Source organism: Corticium candelabrum, chromosome 1 (genome assembly GCF_963422355.1).
Source record: "Corticium candelabrum chromosome 1, ooCorCand1.1, whole genome shotgun sequence".
NCBI lineage: Eukaryota > Metazoa > Porifera > Homoscleromorpha > Homosclerophorida > Plakinidae > Corticium > Corticium candelabrum.
The window spans coordinates 5,238,569-5,254,654 of record NC_085085.1 but is presented as its reverse complement, the minus strand read 5'-3'; the positions used below and the strand labels follow the sequence as shown (position 1 = coordinate 5,254,654).

Here is a 16,086-nt window from a genome sequence, read left to right as displayed (position 1 = left end):
ATCTGTACACAGGAACACTCGATTACCGGACCTCACTATTTCAATTGCGCACTACGCTGCACACTAAAAGCTACACAGTTCTCTAGAGTGTACCTTTGACATGCCAGTGTAAACGTGACTGAGCCATACTGGGAACAAGCCACAGTGGACTCGGCCCATTCACATCAAATGGTTGGTGCCAGCCCACTTGTGGTTTGTCTGGCTGGCTTGATGTGGCTTTGTCCCAACAAGCAATGTAAATGCAGTTAGTCTAGATTGAACGATAGAATGTTGACAGGATGTGCAGCAGTGTACTGGACTTAAAAAATTTAGAAGCTCACTAATCTCAGTTGCGGCATACAACTCTGCAACAAAGCAGCCATCTCTGCGTGGAGTTTCTTTGGTGCAAACGTTCAATTTTTTAGTAGTGGTCTTGTGCACAAGCTGTCACCTCCTGTGCAACATGTTTGACACACACGATGTTACTTGTTCTTTGGCCTAACAGCAGACGAAATGCGAATGGTTTGATGCTGTTATGTTTTTACTACTATGTGCTTGACAAGGTTTCATAGATATTTGGCTCTTTCTAAAGACTGCAATGTAAACGAGTGCCGGCTCTTTCATGAAGTCACGCATCATCTGGAACACTTGAATGGGCTGGCCACTCACGATCACCCTTGTCGTTCAGGAGGGATAGAGAGTCTAGAGACTGGCTGACTCTCGGTGTACACAAAAAAACTTGGCCATTTACAAAAATGGTTGCTCACTTATATATGTTAACATAGCTTTGCTTTTCATCCGAGGCTGAGATGTTTTGTACTGTAGCCGACTAGCCAGCTTACATTTGAAGTTTTCATTTTTTATTCTCTTGCTGTTTAAAGCTTAAACAAGACATACTTAAAACTGCATGGCGCTTCTTGGCAGTACGATAAGCTGCTTGGGTTTGCATGAGGATTGTTGTAAGTTTGTGAGTTGAGTGGCCATAGCAATGCTGTTAGTCACAGTGACCACACAATCTCTGCTACCCTGTGGGCTCTCATTATTGAGTCAGGTGTGTTACAACATACACTAGCAAAGTGAGACAATACCTTCATCCATGATCATGGTTGTCTCCACTTGTGTTTTGAATTTGTGTGAGATAATACGACTCGTGTAAGTTAGTGCATTGACATTCCAGCCAAGAGTTATTGTAACAATTAAGGACGTTTTTGTCAATTTTTGATCATTTTATGTTAGCCAGGAGATGATTTTGATGTGGTACCTGGCAGTCAGTTTGTTGTGGCGAGAACAGCTTTTAAAGACAATAGTTCACATTATATGGTCGATGGGAAGAAAATGCCTTTCAAAGATGTGTCGACTCTGCTCAAAGGAGCGGGCATCGATCTTGATCACAACAGATTTCTTATACTGCAGGTAATGTGTGTGTGTGTGTGTGTGTGTGTGTGTGTGTGTGTGTGTGTGTGTGTGTGTGTGTGTGTGTGTGTGTGCGTGCATGTGTGTGTATGTGTGTGTGTGTGTGCGTGTGTGTGCACGACACCCCCCCCCCACACACACACACACAAATGCAGTGCATGTGATTGTAATTGCATGGATGACTGTATATCATAATTATGTTTTAATTAACAGGGTGAGGTAGAGCAGATTGCTCTCATGAAACCCAAAGCTCAAACTGAGCACGAGGAGGGTATGCTTGAGTATCTGGAGGACATCATCGGATCAAGTCGGTTTAAGGAACCTATTGAACAGTTAGAGAAACGTGTGGAAGAGCTCAATGAAGGCAGGGGAGAAAAGGTAAGGTTTGTTACCAGGTTGTGATTGAAGTACGTCTCACTCTGTGTTGATGTTCTTGTCAGTTTGCATGCAACTCTATTTGGGCATCATTGCCATTATAAATGTAGACGACTTATTGTCTTGTAGTTGAATCGAGTCAAGGCAGTTGAGAAGGAGAAAGATGATCTTGAAGGCGCAAAAGACGAGGCTGTTCAGTACATCAGAACAGAGAATGCGGTCGCAGTGAAGAATCATGTTTTGCTGCAAAGATACATGTACGTAAGATGTAACTTGTATCGATTTTATGAGGGATAACTGAATGGCAACATCACCTGTCGTGTTGTGTGTATGTCACTAATATCTAAATACTACGTTACATTGTTCGTGGTTAGCAAACCAATTGCTGTAATCCAGAATACAAACTGCAAATGCTTTCCAGAGTTTTAACCAGAAAATTGTGGCAGTCAGCAAGCTTTAGTCAGTACTGACCACACCCACTGATGATACCCACTGCAGTATATCTATCATTCAATACATATTTTAATTCTTACCATTTTCTGTTGATCAAATCTAGTATATTTCCAGACCGAAACAGTGGTAGCGCTCCATGGTAATAGTCCTAAAATGAGTAAATGAGATCAAACATCTGTGACACTGGATTTAGGAAATTGACTTTCTATTTGCTACAACGTGAGAAGAAATATCGGAAATGGGACACTGTCTGTTGTTGACTCTGGATGGTTACATCGTCTACGTTAATACAATTTAACAATGAAGATTCAAAGATCACTCCTGGAGCCTGATCTTTTTATACTTCCATTGACGAGGTCAACGCCAATAGAGAGTACATTCATTGCATTGTCCCAAGACACCTTCAATGCCATGTTTTGTGCTAACAATGGAGCATGGTACACACACACACACACACACACACACACACACACACACACACACACACACACACACACACACACACACACACACACACCGTTGTCTACAGTCTTTGAAAACAAATGCTCACACAACCATAGTTTGAGCTTTACAGCCATCTCTGGCTGCTTTTCTACGCACAGTTTGGGCTGCTTTACATTTAAGGCACGGTTGTTGCAATTTTGTGTGACTGTTAGAATATATTATGTTATGACTCATAATAGTAAACTAATAATTGGTGACTCTGGATGGAGAGTTAAGGTTAGCATAGATGGTAGACATAGTCACTTTTACAAGTAGCATATGCCATAGCTCAATCAGCTTGCAATAACAAATAACAAATGAGCAGAACAGAGGTGGGGTTGCTTTGTAGTTGTCTGGTTTCATGTTGTTCATGCATTTCAGGTATTCCCCAGGCCACAGTGCCATGCTGACCACCATGTTTATCGCTCTCTTGTTGATATTAACACTACAGTGTTTTGTTTTTGTATTAATTAAACTAGAAACTAAACACTATAAAGATTGAACCACCACATTAATTTTAACTCTAGTTACATGAACCAATTAATTAATCAATGTCTCTTTAAATATTGTCATTACATTTCCATGACAAAGTCTCGCAGCGAATTCACAGCGAGTCACATAGAATTCGTGGCCATTTGCGCATCATGAATTTTCATTGTGATTTTGTGGTGAGGCTTTGTCATGGGTTTCTTTGTGTATTTCTGGTTGTGGTATGCTACGTTATTTTTTAACAAAACGCTGCAACACAGCCCTGAAGTTTTGTATTGTAGGGAATCCAATGAGTTATAAGTTACAATTCTTATGCTAATATGCCAGGACAACTAATTGTATTGGTTACGTTGTGTAGCTATGAATGCCGACAGGAGGAAAGGAGAGCTGCAGAAGTGATTCAACAACAGACACAGGAATTGAAAGACTTGGATGATGTAGTCAGACAGTGTGAAAGTAAGTTGCTCTATTAGTTTCACAATAGCATTTGTTCTTACTTTTATTCAAATGAAGTTAGACATTGGGCAGTGTTGACTTGCTGTGCTTGCATTAGTGTTTGGGACACGTTAGAGTTTATCTTGCTGTAGTGAAATCCTATTTATCTGTCTATGTGTCTGTTTGTGTGTCTCTGTGTCTGTTTGTGTGTCTCTGTGTCTGTGTGTCTGTCTGTGTAACACGGTCTCTCTTGAACGGCTTAACTTATCAGTATGAAATTTTCACAACATGAAGGTCTTGCCAAAATCTTGAACCAGTTTGAAAATGGCCACCCAGGGTTGTCAAATTGATTAATAAATTAATAAATTCTAAACTAATGCCTCAGGATTCCACTCAGTGGAGCACGCTTTACAGGTGGCAAGTGGGTTGTGCGATCCCATCGTAAATGGCTTCTAGTTATATGATAGGGTTGTATTTGTGGACTACTTATGAGCATTTCTGTTTCGTAGAGAAGAAACAAGAGATCACCGAGAGTCACGAAACTGACCTGAAGTAAGTGGACTTTTGAAGTAATGAACTAACTTGAATTGTATGATAGATTATCTACCATTACAATAGATTATACAACCAGTGGTTGAAGGCTCAAGAAGAGGCAAAAGAAAAGTTTGTGGCTTGTGAAAGGAGAGATCTTAAGCTGAGAGAGGTTTGTATGAGAAGTTGCATAGGGTCATAGTGTCTTCTTACTGTTAAGCCCTGTCCACACTAATGGATCGCGATCCTGCTGATCGTGATCTGATCAGGATAGCGAGCGTCCACATTGCACCTTGAAAACGCTACCTCTGCCTCATTTTTTGGTATCACGTGACTGATGGCCGATGTGTACGTGTGGCTTCTTTGCTTGTGGAAAGCGTTGATGCAGCGATGTAAGGTGAGCGAGAACAAAGACGAACCAGGAGTGTAAGATGTTCCGACTACACGCGTAGCGTACGTGGAGGTAACGCTCACTATTTCTGATCGGATTGCGATCCAGTTGCAAGTGTGGACAGCGTTGCGGTCGGATCGCTGCCAGCGTGGACAGAGGTTTAGCGTCAGTTGGCTAGAAAACGTTGATGCAAGAAGTGTTGTCATAACGGTAAACCGTGAGGCCTTTTTATATTGCTACATTATTGATGTTGTGACTCGTTAATTATGGTACCATATTTCTTTGATTAAAAGCCGCCCTCGAATAAACGCCACATTTTATTTATTGCTCGAATTTTGAAGGAAAATCTTCGGAGGCATACGTGAGGCAAACGTTTCTTCACCACATGACGTCTCAATGTGTGAAATGGGTATCAGGACCGTGCGTGTTGTTCTCGTGAAAAGGTCAAACCTACAGTGTGACACTCCTAAAGCACGGACAGAGAGCCTTTAACAAATAAACGCCATAGTTGGAGCCCTAGCTAAGGAATAAATGCTGTTGCGTTTAACTTTATCAAAGAAATACGGTATGCACATGTATATGTGTATTGGTGATACTCTTCAAACGCAGACTTTAATAACATTTGATCTCACGACGGGTCTTCTAATGATCTTTCTGTTAATTAAGTTGTTTAGTTTGAGTAAACAAAACTGGTATTGATTATGCCATTTTGAGAGCAGACAAGATTTCTTACTAAAGTATTACAGTATTGAACTTGGATAGACTGCACTCAACCGAGATACGATTATGGTTAAAGGTGCAGGGTCACGCTCAGACATGTGCACTGCATCCCTTTGAAAAGGGTGCACTTGTTCAAACACTCAGTAACTGCGAAGACTTAGACGCTCTAATTTGCAATGAAGGCAAAGCTGACTGAAGTCTCTCTATAGTCTGAATTGGAACGATCAAGACATTGCAGTATGTGTTTGCGTTAGACCGTGACTCTGGTAGCTAAATTCTAGGCTTTTTAGATGTAGTTCTCAGAATTTTTCTTCTAAAACTTTGAACTGAGGTGGCTACACTGCATTTTCGGTAAAATTTGACAAGCACCATCACACTTCGTGCCATATCAGAGTTCCTTACGCTCTGCACATGACCAGAAGGCACACGTCATGTTCCTGTATATTGCATCTGCCGTAGCCACGTCTTTCTCTCAGAGTAACCAAGTGCACTCAGTTCACAGTGAGCACCAAAATTTGTATTGTTTAATTAAAGCTTACACTGCTGCCGTGCCCTTCAATTGACACCTAAATAGCCAGTTTTGCAGTTGTTTTCGTGTCTTGACCTTTGCACATGCGCAACATATGAACAGTGTTTGAAGGGCTTACTGGTGATTGAAACTGATTTTCTTGCCAGGACACTTGAACATATGCCACAGTTACGTACAATAGCTACGACGCAAAAACTACGTCGCTTGAGATCAGCTCAAGTGCTCATGTCCGAGCATGACCCTGCACCTTTAAGTATGGCTGCCCAATGTCATGTTATTGTTTCGTATAGTAATTGAATAAACGTAAGACAATTGTGTGGAATGAGATTGGCATGCAGCAGGAACATCATTTCTATATTGTGTGATTTTAGTCTAATTTATGTTTGCAATGTATTTAGGATCATAAACATGCTAGGCAGAATGAAAAGAAAGCTAAGAAAGGATTAGAGAAAGAAAAGAGCAAGGTAACAGTGTGTGTTGTGGTCATAGCTAGAGAAGCATTGCATTTGATTGTCATGGGATATACTGCTGCTGAATTTATTTATTAATGTAACAAGTTTTGGATTGTCTCGTTTTATCCTTCAGACACTACAATGTTTTTTTGTCTTTTCTGTTCACTGTGTGTCATATGCATTGCATTGATTTTTTGCTGCTTTAGTAATCATTGGTTATTTTTACAATGGCTGTTGTATTGTATGTTGTTATTTCTTGATTATACAGCTGAAGGAGTTGGAGTTTCTTCCAGAGAAGAGTGAAGAAGATATGCAGCGTTTAGAGGAGCAGCTGAAGCTGTTGGAGGTGAGGAAGACACAGGAGGATGCCAAGCTGCAAGAGGTACTTGCTAGCTTGAAAGATGCAACACAAGGCCTACAAAATGAAAAGGAGGCAAAGGAAAAATTAGTGATGGAAAAGAGAGAGGTTGCTAATGCAGCAAAATCAAAGGTGTGTAGTCAATTAAGGCGCAGCACAATTTTATCTCTTACAGTTTTTACAACACACACACGCACGTGCACGCACACACACACACACACACACACACACACACACACACACACACACACACACATACACACACCAGTGCGCATACATGCAGTTTGTCAATGTTACTTATTAAATTGTTTTTTGTACATTTAGCTGGCTGTTGCATCTGAAGAGATGAAACTGCTTACTGACAAACAGACTCGTGCGCAAACTCAGCTGGAAACGGCCAAAGATGATGCCAGGACTGCAGAGGAAACTGTGAAAGAGAGAAGGCAGTAAGGGTTTTGACATGCAAATGAATAATCAGTTATTGATTAAGTTAACCAAGCTACAGCTCTAGATGTTTACCATTTTGTCAACTAAATCTAGTTGTCATGTGTTTGACTAGTTTTTAACATTCTAGGCTTCTCAAACAATTAGAAAAAGATTTGCCGGCAACCAGATCTCAACTGTTGAAAGCTGATGCAGAACTGCAAAAGGTCATCAAACAGGAAGACGAGCTTACTGCTAAAGTAAGAAAACTATATTATTAACTGCCATTGTTGTACTGGTAATTGGTACTACTTTCAAGTACTAGTGTTTGTAGCATAGTTTAATCAAGTAATAATTTATTAGGCTGGTTTGTCAGGTCTCTTATAAGCACCGGAAGCAAACCCTGCCTCAGAGGGGCTTAGACCGTCATGTCTGTCTAGACAGAAGGCATGACTTTACGCAGGATCCGACTTGATTCAAGAAGCACTGTTTTCTGTGTGCTGCAGGTTGTGATGACCTGGGACAATGTCCAGCCACCGTGCAATACCTGCATGCACTGTACATCCCTAATGCTCCTAACACTGGTGTGCGAAATATGGGCTGGACATCGGACATTTACCGACCCAACGAAGCATTTGTCTTGTCATTCGTGATTTTGCTGGACATTTTTTCTGGTGGTGTAGTGTCAGGCGTGGAATCTCGTATGAGCAACCCACATCCTTGCACATTCCAATGCCATGTCAACAAATGGTGTTTCTGGAGTTTGCACAAGAAACAAATGCAAACAGTCACAGGTCGTACGTGTACAGTACTGTCCGTGTATTTTGTCAAATCCCGGATGTGGGCGCTCACTTACTTATGTTGGGCTCCAAACGATGTTTGCACAACAGGGCATATATGGCTCTGGTGCGCAACAAGAATGCAGCAGACAGCCACGGGCCGTAGATACGTTTACAGCACACTCTGAACATGGCAGGATAGGAAACTTAGAGATACTTGCATGCAGTGTTTTCTGTAGGGGCTCTATGAACCTGAAGACGAATAAGTTGATAGAATAGCAAGAAGTCACTGAACTAAACTACTAGAGACTACTACTAGCGAGACATAGTGCGTGTTCTTGGAACGATTGCAGTTTCCACGTCTAGAGGTATGGCGCTATGTGGATGAAGAGGATGTTTCCAAAACTCACTGGGTACGAAAGTTGAAGAACTGAACAAGCAGGCAGAATTTTATGGGGATGGGTTATAGTAAAAGTGGGATGTTCTTTACTCAGACTTCTTTCTTTAACACATCTATTCACCACATATGTACCTGATTGTGCACGCCAGGATGTAGATGGGAAGGGTCTATGAGAGACTGAAGTGTAATGTTGTATTGATCTCTCTATTTAGTACTAGGATCCATGGCCCGTCCTTCGTACGGGCAAGATACTGTAGTGTAAAATAGGTCTGTGTACACGTCATGTGCATCTTTGTTGCGAGGTCCCGGATGTGCTGAATGAATTCGAATCTTCCTCTTCGCGCTTGTTTCGATAGAAATCGACACACTCCCTGTGTAGCGCTTGCTGCAGAAAACGTGTAGGTTGGATTCGGTGCAAATGCCATCAGAATTTGGAGAGAAACGAAAGCGTAGAAGAGTAAGTTTCGTCGGCAAGAAATATTTGATCGCTCGAAGCTTTGCGAAGGACGACGATGCATACGGTCTACACGGGACTGGTGTGGGTGTGTGTTCGAATAAACTGGAATGTGTAGGGTTTGCGTCGCCGAGAAATTTTACGCGGGGGTCGACCCCTCGAGAGGGGACCCGGTGCATAATTTTTTTAGGTTTTTTACGCAAACCTTTCCCTGTGTGTGCCGAGTGTGCGTGCCGATTTCGGTTGCGAACGGACAAAAGACGTGGCCGCCATACGTGAACGCACACACACACACACACACACACACACACACACACACACACACACAGACAATTTGAGCTTTATATAGGTGATTAAAACATTTGGTGCTAATATAATGTGTTTGCATATGTGGTAGGCTATTTCAAGTCATAAATTGTTACTTTAAAATTGAATAAAGTTTTGAGGATGTATTGGAAATTTAACATCTTTTAATACATAAGTTGAAGGATATATGTAAGCAATAGTATCTACATGCATTGGTGTAATGCTTTCTGACCGTAACTGTCTCTGAAGTGTTTGAGGGAGAGAACCATGCAAGCAGTGGATTATGTGGTTAAATACGGAATTTTGGAGAATTCCCTTACCAAACTGTTTGTCAGTGTTAGCTTCACAAAGGCAGACAGTTTTGTTGCCTTCCTAGAAGCAAAAACTTGCTTGTTATTGTGACTACTAGTATGTGGTTGTTTCAGGTGGCTGAAGCAAGAGCTAAAGTTGAACAGGGAAAAGTGTCTCTGCAAGCATCACAGCAACAGTAAGTTCTACTAATAACCGACAACTGCATTGTTTGAACAAACTTTTTGTGCTTGTCTTCATGCTTGACTTTAACTAAGACCTTTTGGACATTAGGTGGTTTGAAAGTTATATCACCACTACGTTATGTTCTTTTTTAGCACTGAAAGGGGCCATCGATCACTAGGGAATGGTTTGATTTAATTTCTTGGCATGAATTGCGTGCAAATATGTTGGCAAAAGTCCATCGACAGAACTACTGCAAGGCTGTCTATTCAGGTGTCGATTGACAGGGACGGGAGCAGCATAAGCTATAAACAATGCAAAGTTTAGTGCCCACTGTGAACTGAGTGTGCTTGCTTACTCAGAGAAAGCTGTGATTTAAACAGGTGCTACATACGGGAACAAGACGTGTGCTTTCTGGGTCACATGCATAGAACTGCCAAGCACTTGTTGGATTTTACCAAAACTGCAGTATAGCAACCTTAGTTTGGCAGAATTGAGATTTTAGACGGAAAACTGGCAAGTAGTATATAAGGCGTAACTACTAGACACACTCTAGCACAACCTCTAAGAGACTGCATGCTACATCTTAATTCTTCCAATTCAGGCTATAGAAAAAGTTCAATCAGCTTTGCTTTCAGTGTGAATTGGAGTGCCCAAGGCTCTATGGTTACTGAGTATTTGAAATAGTACACCTAATTCCAATGTGATGTAGTTTGCATGGCAGTCCAGTGTTTGAAATTTATGGCAGACGTAGTCTTCATTTTAGCAACCTCACAAAATTTTTAGTCGTCAAGGAGTTTATGACTTTTACATATATTTCATAAATATCAATAAATTATACTTATTGCTCTGGCAAGTAAATGAAATTTCAAGACTTCAGAGGTGTCACTTGCAGTCTGACCTGAGTAATTTCACTATTCTACTCTCTAGCATATAACAGAAAACATTATTGAGTCCACCATAACTTGAGTCAGGATGGCAACCTCACTGGAATAATTGGTCATCACATGAACTCAGTTAGTTTGACAACTTGACAACCTCTTTTTCGAACATTGGCCTTTCGCTAGCGTGAGTGTGCCCTTTTGAAATAATGCATGTTTCAAGTAAGTTTGACATTTTTTGGGTTAGGGTAAGGGTTCTTAGTTCTTTGTTGTTATTTTCTATGTGCTATTGTATGGTATTCGGTACTTTGTTTTTATATTTATACAGTAAAGAAAGGAGTTTGAAGCTGGTCTTTTATTATATCTAAGCATTTCAACTGCTCATGATTTTGTTGACACTCACGTGACTGTAACATTTTGCTACCGTATTTCTTCGAATAGTGGCCACAGCCCTATTTTTAACAAAGTTACGGAACTGTGGCCTGTAAACGAGGACAGCTTGTATTCGAGGGTGGGCTCTATTTTTAAGTCTTTACTTCAAACCTTGACACGTTGCATTTGAACATCACATTTCTTTCTGTTGACATAAGTGGACACTTTTGAAGGTGCCAACCGTGGCAGTTGTAACTGTAAATGCCACAACTATTATGTTATAATTGATAAACGAGTGTGCATAATAGTATGAGATTGACGCGGAAGCATCAAAAGCATGTGTATATGGGCGTGGCCAGTAACTTTGCAGACTAAAATTTTAGTGGCCTCTATTTTCAACAAGTCTGTTCAGCTGTGGCTACTAAATGAGGGCGGCCACTATTCGAAGAAATACGGTAATTTTTTACTAAATTTTACAGCAAATGTTTTCTATAATTAAATACTAAGTTGTAGTTTCGAACACCGTATATTCAGAATGGCCACTATGCGAAGTACGACACAGTTTAGATTACAACACTGCAATTTTACATGTATGCAGTGTTTTTCACAACTGGTTGTACTGGAATTTTTATGTTGTCGCTGTGTTCTATAAGCATGTTGCAATTGGAATTTTCAATAATTATTAGCTATTGCAATGTGCATTTGTTATTGAGTGTGTTGAACTGTTTAGAAGCTCAGTGTTGAATGCCTTGATGGAACAGAAGCGAACAGGAAGAATCAAAGGGATTCACGGACGTCTGGTAACGTATTATTAATAATTGTGTACTACTGCATGACGTCTGATGCTTGTGCAGTAATGATGAGGTCTTGTCGTCACATAGGCTTCTGTTGTTATGTCACTTGTTCATCCGTTTAGTCACATTTGTGCTAGTCTGTCTGGTGATGGATTGATTTTGTGGCTGTATCTAGGGTGATCTTGGTCGTATTGATGATAAGTACGACATTGCCATCAGCACTTCGTGTGGAGCTCTTGATCATATTGTTGTGGATACAATGGATATTGCTCAGCAGTGTGTGGAGTTTTTGAAAGTGAATAAAGTAGGCATGGCAACATTTATTGGACTGGACAAAATGGAGAGATTAAGAGCTGATGCTTCAAGAAAAATTACCACGTAAGTAAGGCTGAAGCTGACTTAAAGTTAATTTGAATGATTTTAAAATGTATTTGCTGTTTGTTGTCAAGTTCTGGGAATTTCCAAAACAGGGCCCAGGGCAGCAATACGGAAATGGGACTTTTATGGAAGAAAATCTGTTCTCAATCGGGCTGTTCATAGGAAACTTTGGAAATTGGCAGTTTGACTTGAGTACCAGAGTACGCAAGTGTGAGGCCCATCTTCCTAGCTAGTCTTTATAACTTAGGAGGGTCACCAGACCTGACTGCCCTCCTACGCATCTTGTCAGGCATTTCTTTAGAGGTCTATCTTATCCACAGTGTAAGACTGCTGTCTGGTTGCCAAACCTGTACATACACTGTACAATATAGTAATGCATGTTACTAATACAGCCTCAGAATATCGACTAACTTTGGGCCGCGACGTCGAATCGTGCACCACAATCTTGATTCTCATTAGCGGCCCATGGGCTATAAATAAGAATAGTTTCCAAACGATCGCCCAGTGGGCGATCGTTGGCTGGGCACTGTTTCAGAAATTCCTGGTACACATCTATCCGATTTGAATTGTGGTGATGATACTAACTAATCTGCTTTATTAATATTATTAATAATAAGCTCACGGTTCTGCGCAAGTCTGTTGTTGTCATTGGGAACATCAGGTCAGGTGACTGATGTTGTAGCTTTTCAGCAGTATTTCTTATTGCAAATGTTAGTTTTTGAAGTCTCTTTCATGATCATGTAAGCTGTTCATCTATTACGTTTTGTCCTCGTAACTGATCAGCCAGGTCGGTGCTCAGCTGCTCACACAGTATAACGCTTACACCCGCTTAATTTGGCTTAAGTTTGAAGCTATTGCATGTTTATGGAAGAGAGGAAGACTGATTACTACATGTCACAAACAAGACAGACACTTTACATGCATGCACAATTAATTATTTGCTTTCATGTTTATGCTATGCTGTTTAAATTATCTGATTGTGTCATCTTTTTGTAGCCCTCAGAATGTTCCACGTTTGTTTGACCTTGTTCAGTTGAAAGATACCAAGTTTGCGACTGCATTCTATTATGCTTTGCGAGACACTTTGGTAGCTAATACTTTGGATCAAGCAACAGAAATAGCGTACAAGGTACATGATAACTGTTTACACTGTTTGGCTCGTGAAGCTGTAGCCTTACGGCTTCTTGCTGTGTTTGTTGAGTTTATAAGGCCATCTGTAGTTATCAAATGTTTTTAAATCTGAGCAACATTTCACAGTGGGGGTGGATCAACAGGCTGTTTGAATTAAATCATTTGCTCATTGCACTTGCACAGGTTCCATATGTTTGCTACATGAAAAAGCAGTCAACTCTTTAATTTCGGAGGAGGAAGGTAGAGCCTTGAAGGAAGAGGAAGGTAAATGTCGAATACTGGTGAGAAGTCGGATATGACCAGTTATACTCGTGGCAACTTGATGAATGGAAACCAAAGTGGTCACGCTCATTCCTCACTTTCATAAGTTTAGTATGTGAGTGGTACAGTACTGTATCAGGTGCAGTCGTGTAGATGTGGTGACAAGTGTTTGTTCTTGTATGTTTCCGGGATTGATTTGCTGATGAAAGACATTATTGGCATATCGGAGTTTATGGAAACTTTGTGTTGTTTCAGAGACAGTTTATAGCCTACAAACACTGGATTGAGTCTATGACTGTTTTTGGTAGAGAATTTTAGTGCTCGGAATAATGATAGGTCATTGAACATTTCTGATTATGTTAGCATCTAGTCTGGCTAACTCGGTGGGTGTTGTCTAGACAATATGTCCTCACAAGACTATAGACTAGTGTTTATGTTGAACATGAAGGCAAATTGAAGTGGTCAACTTAGAGCTAAGAGAGGTTGTAGAAGTTGTGTTGGAAATACTAGTAAGTTATACATCGAAGAGCATACTGTATAACGATATTACATGACATGACCTTGTAAGATTTCGAGGAAATCGGGGGGGGGGGGGGGGGGGATAATCATGGATATTCCACGTTTTATTTGAGACTACGAAAAATATGATAGGTTTAGGGTAACGTCTTTTTCTTTCAATGTAAGTTGACTATTATCAAGGACATTGGTGTAATTTTTTGTAAAATATTGAATTTTTGGAAAGGGTACTTCTGTTTTGAATAGGCTTTCTTGCCTGTCGTCTTGTTTGTGTTCTTTGAATCAGCTTGTTTGTTTGTCTGTTCATTTGTCTATTTATGTTGCTCTGCATAATGTCACTTTTCTTGCAGGGGTCCAAAAGGTACAATGTTGTAACATTGAAAGGGGAAGTCATTGATATTTCTGGTACAAACACAGCATTAGTAATTATGGTGACTGTATTAGTAAATGTTTGCTGCACAGGTACGATGTCTGGTGGTGGTGCTCGTGTCATCAAGGGTCGCATGTCGTCAAAATTTCGATGTGAAGTTTCAAATGATGAGCTTCAAGAAATGGAACGCAGTCTTGAGAGAGATTCAAGGCAGATAGAGACATTGAGGGAAAAGCACTATGCTCTAGAAGACACGGTTAGTCAGTTGAAGAAGAGTGTGACTGACATGGAACGTGATATGGACAAGTACAGCGCTGAAATTCAGGTACTTATGCTGATTGATGTTTCTATTCTATAGGATAATATATTATGAATGTATAAACATGCTGTGTGTGTGTGTGTGTGTGTGTGTGTGTGCATGTGTTTGTTGTTGTTTGTGTGTTTTTGTGTACTCGTATTTGCAGAGCATGAAATAAGGAATTAACAGTGGGCATTTGCTGGTCAAATTCAAATTTGTTCAGTTTGTTTTAGCTGTGGTTGAACGTCTATGTTTGGTAGAACTGTTAGTTTGTCTTGCTACCCTTTTGCTTTTGACTACATATGCGTCTCCCATGTGGGTAAATACGAGCAGCATGTTCACAGTTGTCAGTACACCAACATTTGTAACACGAGTTCAAACGGTTATGTGAGCTGCTATTCTGTGAGACCATATGTTACAGGGTTCTTGCTAGAGATTTTTGGGAGCGTGGTGGGATGGGTGGGTTTACCAAGTATGCAGTCTGCTCTTTACATTCAGACATGCGCACTGGAGCCGATCTCATGTGAGGTAGACTTTGTGTTGAAGCTATTGTGTGTAACATACAGTCAAGTGCCCTGGCAAGGAAATCAACTTTGATTGCCAGTAAGCCCTTCTTAGGATGTTCATAGGTTGCGCATGCACAATACGAAACTACAGAAAGTCTGTCTTGTTAGGCATTGATTGACGTGGACCACTGTTGTTGCTTCGCATGAAGCCATGACTAGTCTAGAGTAGATTCTAGGTGCTACTTTCTGGACAATAGCCTGAAGAGGTGTGCTTTCCGGGTCATGGGAAGGGCCTCCGGGACTAGAATCAGAGGCAACACATCCAGGACTGCAATCAACACTTGTGCATAGTTTGAAACGAGACTGTCATCCTTCCTTATTTTGTAAGAGCTTAGATTTGTGACTATTGTCACCTTTAGTATTATGTTTCAGTTGTATGGAATTCTCAAACATTCCTTAGCTGTAAGACTTTGGACACCTATCTACCGTTTCTGAGCATGGCGCACTTCTACTGGAGCGTGGCGCTGTGCCACACTGCCACGGTGTAGCGAGAACCCTGTGTTAATACGGATTGACACTCATGGATGCATCCTTATTCTACTTGAGATTGCTTATCACTGTTAGAGTTCATAGTGTAGATTGAAAAATGTAGCTTGCACACAAGGGATAAGTTGCATATAGAAGAAAGTAATGCAACTCTTTATGCTGAATGTTTATTCCTGTGCAGTCAACAAGGTGTCTGTTTGTGCATGTGCAAAAGCATAGAAACCAAAAACATTTTATGTTAGCGGAACGACACTTAGTTCTCACCCAATGTTAAAAGGTGATAGGACATCATGTCTGGTGGTGTTACAGACATTATTTCGTTTCCAGGATAGTGTGTTGTGTATATGTGCGACTTTATGACTAACAGATTGTATAAGTATTTTGTTGTCTTTGTTATTTTACTGGTTTGTTTGCTGATTGTCACACTTGATTTGAATTTGCTTACAGTTTTGTGATATTTCAGACTTTGAGTGTCAAGGCTGCTAATTTATGGAAGCAGATTCCTGGTTTGGAGCAGCAGGTGAAGGATGCGACACCAGACCAACGGAAGCTCAAGTCACTTCAGCTGTCTATAGAAAAATTAGAAGAAGGT

The 16,086-nt window shown here is 40.7% G+C and overlaps 1 protein-coding gene across 1 annotated transcript in view; it reads left to right on the top strand.

Annotated features, from left to right (window-relative positions):
* LOC134196835 (structural maintenance of chromosomes protein 4-like) overlaps positions 1-16,086 on the top strand; it is a 28,885-nt gene that overhangs the window by 2,074 nt on the left and 10,725 nt on the right. Inside the window, exons 3-19 of the mRNA XM_062666059.1 lie at positions 1,216-1,392; positions 1,606-1,770; positions 1,897-2,024; positions 3,551-3,648; positions 4,137-4,179; positions 4,246-4,330; positions 6,197-6,262; positions 6,519-6,740; positions 6,933-7,054; positions 7,183-7,291; positions 9,396-9,457; positions 11,425-11,494; positions 11,664-11,866; positions 12,863-12,995; positions 14,125-14,179; positions 14,237-14,469; positions 15,958-16,084. Of these exons, the coding sequence (XP_062522043.1) occupies positions 1,216-1,392; positions 1,606-1,770; positions 1,897-2,024; positions 3,551-3,648; positions 4,137-4,179; positions 4,246-4,330; positions 6,197-6,262; positions 6,519-6,740; positions 6,933-7,054; positions 7,183-7,291; positions 9,396-9,457; positions 11,425-11,494; positions 11,664-11,866; positions 12,863-12,995; positions 14,125-14,179; positions 14,237-14,469; positions 15,958-16,084 (2,098 nt within the window). The remainder of the gene's footprint in view (positions 1-1,215; positions 1,393-1,605; positions 1,771-1,896; positions 2,025-3,550; positions 3,649-4,136; positions 4,180-4,245; positions 4,331-6,196; positions 6,263-6,518; positions 6,741-6,932; positions 7,055-7,182; positions 7,292-9,395; positions 9,458-11,424; positions 11,495-11,663; positions 11,867-12,862; positions 12,996-14,124; positions 14,180-14,236; positions 14,470-15,957; positions 16,085-16,086) is intronic.